The 3,944-nt window shown below is 29.7% G+C and overlaps 1 protein-coding gene across 1 annotated transcript; it reads left to right on the forward strand.

Annotated features, from left to right (window-relative positions):
* Window positions 1–704: 704 nt before the first annotated feature.
* On the forward strand, window positions 705–3,743 carry LOC134281220 (uncharacterized). The gene is made up of 3 exons (XM_062763698.1): window positions 705–856; window positions 2,355–2,615; window positions 3,470–3,743. Exons 1-3 carry the CDS (start codon window positions 746–748, stop codon window positions 3,485–3,487), a joined length of 390 nt encoding a protein of 129 aa, XP_062619682.1. The 5' UTR covers window positions 705–745; the 3' UTR covers window positions 3,488–3,743.
* The last annotated feature ends 201 nt before the right edge of the window (window positions 3,744–3,944 follow it).

Below are 3,944 nucleotides of genomic sequence, written 5' to 3' on the forward strand. Positions count from 1 at the left end.
ATACTGCACCCAGATCACATATCATGTGTATCAATCAGCTTTCATTCATTCATTGCAGCCAGCGTGGGAATGTTGATCTGACTGCAGACTATGTTTACACTACACCTATTATGACGTCATGATGGTGTTACATAATACTGTTTCGTGGCTTGTGTTTCCTGCTTAAATCAAATCTAAATTTATTTGGGAGGATTAAAATTTTAACAAAATTTAATACATTTGAATTTAATAAAGAGTCTGTTAATTCTCATACATGTTTGTATTTATCCCCAGATACTGGCAAATGAAGAATTAATCATCGTATGATTGGTGATGTCATTGTCCAAATTCAAGTCTTTAAGTAGGCGCCAAAAAACAAACAATGAATCCCTGTCTACACACCCGATGACGTTTTTTGAAAATTGCAACAGTGCTTGATAAAACGTTTGTTTTTTTTTTTGTTCATTGTATGTCATTGAAGCTGACGAATATTTCTTTTTTATTTCACTGACCAATCAAAAGAGTCATATGTCATTGTTAAAAAGAGCAGGAACTATATACAATTCATTGTTAACGTTTTACTAGAAATATCAATAAATGAAATGTAATAAGTCATAAATAATTAATAGATTTTGATTGATTGCTACGTAGATTTGGGGGCTGATCATGTGATCATTAATTCTGCAAAACTAGCAACAAGGCATTATAAAATAGGAACTGTTCTCAATTTTCGGACAAAATTGTTGAGTGCCTTTTCTCTGAGAAGATGATGCAGTCGAATGGAGCCATTTTGAGTGCATTATTCATTGTTCTTTCTCTAGCAGCTTATACTTATTGCCAGGAACCGTCCCAACCAAATGTCGACCTACTTAGACAGGTAATAATTATAAGTATTAAAAAGTTGTGATTTTTTCTTGCACGATGGCTTACACAAGTTAAAATAAGAGAAAGATTTATCAAACTTCATTGTAATTTAAAAATAATCGGTAATTTAAAAAAAAGTAATTAATTTAAAAGTAGGAAACATAGATGTGGAACAGGGTGAACAATAAAATTTCATTGATTAAATATTACATGATATATTGAGCTATTTCAAAATCGGTGTCTCTTCTTTGATTCACGATTATCAATTATATTGCTTTCTCCTTTTGGCTTTTATTGCCATTCATGTATTTGTGCAAAATATATCCTAATAGAATTTATTTTTATTCTTCTAAATACATATGTGAAAACCGAATACCAATTCAAAGTTTTATTACTTAACGAGGATGTTACTTGAGATGTGATGAAAACATGTTCATGCGAAAAGTCTTTATATTAACACTTTATGAGAGAACCATTAAAAGTCATAAAGTAACCATTCACAAGGGAGGAATTCTCTTTCACTCCAAATCTGGTGTCAGTTTTATTATTTTTTCAAGATTTGTATGTATCACAAAAAGGTAATATAATATAGAAAATAACATTTTAATATGTCAAATATTTTGCCTCCGTTTCTAAAATTTTTGCTTAAGTTAAAAATTGAATTTTTGAATGGTTAGAAATGCTCAGAGGGAAGACTCATCAATTGTAGATTTTACAGGCTTGCCAATTGTATAAAATTCTCTGCAACTAGTACAATAATTATTAAGTATTCAGAAGTCTGTCATTTATGTTCCCTAGTTATCAAATACTCCCTTGTGGCCCCCAAAGCGACCAATCATTTTCGTATTTTATTTCAAATTATGACTTAGTATCTAATAATATTTTCTAATTAAAATCCTGAGTAACAAGTATGTCAAAATTTGCAGCCCTTCAACTGCAAGTGGTGGTTGTCTGTTTCAATTGGAATGACGTTTAAAATACTTTTATCTGATTGTAGCTTTATTATGTTATTCTAAGTTTTTCTCCCTATTGTCTGTGTATCAAAGGGTTTTACTTTATATAGTTCTATTTATTGTAAAAATAAATCTTCGCAAAATCAAAGTACTGAATTTTCAATATATTCCGATATTGACAGATTTTTGACAATTATGAAAAGAATCAAAATGACAAAGCGTTAACCCGAAAGAAAAAAAAAGAATAAAATCAAATTCAATACTCCTGGGTTTCTCAACTTTCTCTATTGTTTTCTGATCGTAAAGCAAGACAAAAAAGGAACGCTACAAAACAATGAAAAATGACTGATTTCTGTCTTTCAAAAGAAAAGATGTCTTTTTTTAACACCACATTTCAACTTCTGAAAGGTTTCATAGACACACAATTACGTACATCAATAATTGGATTTAAAAAAGAATCGGAATCGTTATCTAGTGATATCATCCATCGATTCACCAACCTTTGTAAAATCATTACTACAAAAACACCAGAATTTTTATTTTCAAATTGTTTTGTAGTTATTGGAAGGCAAATTAGAACTCGTTCCAAATGAAGATCTGACCAATGATGATGAGGAGACGGGGCTTGAATCAGGATATATTCCTCTACAGGTCCCCGAGAGTCAGGGCCCATCTTATGAAAAACGGGGTATATGTCCATATCGGGGTTGCGGGCGACGTAAACGGCCATTCAGATTTAGAACCAAAAAGCTTTTCTGTAATTTTGGAGGTTGTTTTAATGGTAGAAAGAGAAGTTTACCCCTAAAGACAAGGTTCCTTGTAAGTATTCTGCATGATCTGTTCATAATGTCAAAAATAGAGCCATTTCAAATACACGAATAATTATCAGATGTGTAACTTTGGTTAACATCGGCCCTCGGACTGATACAAAATTCTCAGCTTGATATGGGATGTGATACAGATCTTGTACAATGTATTATTCTCTATATGTTTTGTAATGGCTTATTACTTGCATAGTTATCTATATAAAGAGTTGGAACGGGGTAAACCTTAAGCGATTTTTCAAAATTGCACTTGTAATCGATTTTGAACTTTTTAAAATGTTCATATTTTCCTATTCCTGAGCTTTTGCTCTTTTTCATATTAACTAAAATGGTCAAAATGAATAACTGATTAGTTGGAAAATTAATCTCTTCATCCCCGTTTAATAATTTTAATGACATAACATTTATAGTTCATTGAATTCTTGATTAATAATGCATGCTTAACATCCAATTAAAATGTTAAATTTCTCTCAGTTTTGAATTACTTCACTGACAAATCATCATTATAGTTACAAGAAGTCAATGACGGAATAATCTAGTAGATTTTTAAAGTAAAAAATTAGAAATAATAACATACACCTTTAATAGCTATTTTATATCTTTTCTGTGGATGCTAATAATTTTCTTAATCTGGATTTAATTGACTTAATTGATAGACTTTTATGTATTTTACATCCTATTCTAACAAATATTTAAATTTTGAACTGGAAAGCTGTAACACTATATTTAATTTTTTATGGAGAACATTTGATTTAAGTTAATTTATTTAAAATATAAAACCTTTTATGTCAAAAATCATTTAGCTGAAGATATAAAAAGAGTTTGAAAATGTTTTCTTTTCTTTTTCAGATGCGAGGAAGGAAGTAACTCACTGATTTGGTTTACGTTCATTATTCATTGTGAAGCATATCAACTACTTGTTCAATTTTTTTTGAATACACATTTCAATCATTGTTATGTAGAATTACCGACATAAACAATATGCCATCTTGTTTTTTTCATCTTGATACTATTCACATTGTATATGATATTTTGAAGATATAAACGCTGCTTCAGATAAATTGCTTTTGTCATTTATATTTTTTTTTATTCTAATCATGTAAATAAAACAATAGAAACATTATTTCTTCAGTTTTATAAGGTATTAGAACGACCTATAAATACATTTTGATGGTAACAAAACAACAAAACTTTGTGAAAAACCGGATGACTTATACATTAAGCTTTTCCATTATCTAGGCGTCTCCGTATGAGTGAAAAAATTGTTGTTTTTCTCAAGAGGGAGTTAAACAACATACATACAATCAAACAAATGAGCAATGAA

Source organism: Saccostrea cucullata, unplaced genomic scaffold (genome assembly GCF_032062105.1).
Source record: "Saccostrea cucullata isolate Sc308-1 unplaced genomic scaffold, CSIRO_AGI_Scuc_v1 ctg5847, whole genome shotgun sequence".
Classification (NCBI taxonomy): domain Eukaryota; kingdom Metazoa; phylum Mollusca; class Bivalvia; order Ostreida; family Ostreidae; genus Saccostrea; species Saccostrea cuccullata.

Coding starts and splice junctions, on each gene's coding strand:
- LOC134281220 (XM_062763698.1), top strand. CDS start 746: ATGATGCAGTCGAATGGAGCCATTTTGAGTGCATTATTCATTGTTCTT. Junction 857..2,354: donor ATGTCGACCTACTTAGACAG/GTAATAATTATA, acceptor ATTGTTTTGTAG/TTATTGGAAGGCAAATTAGA.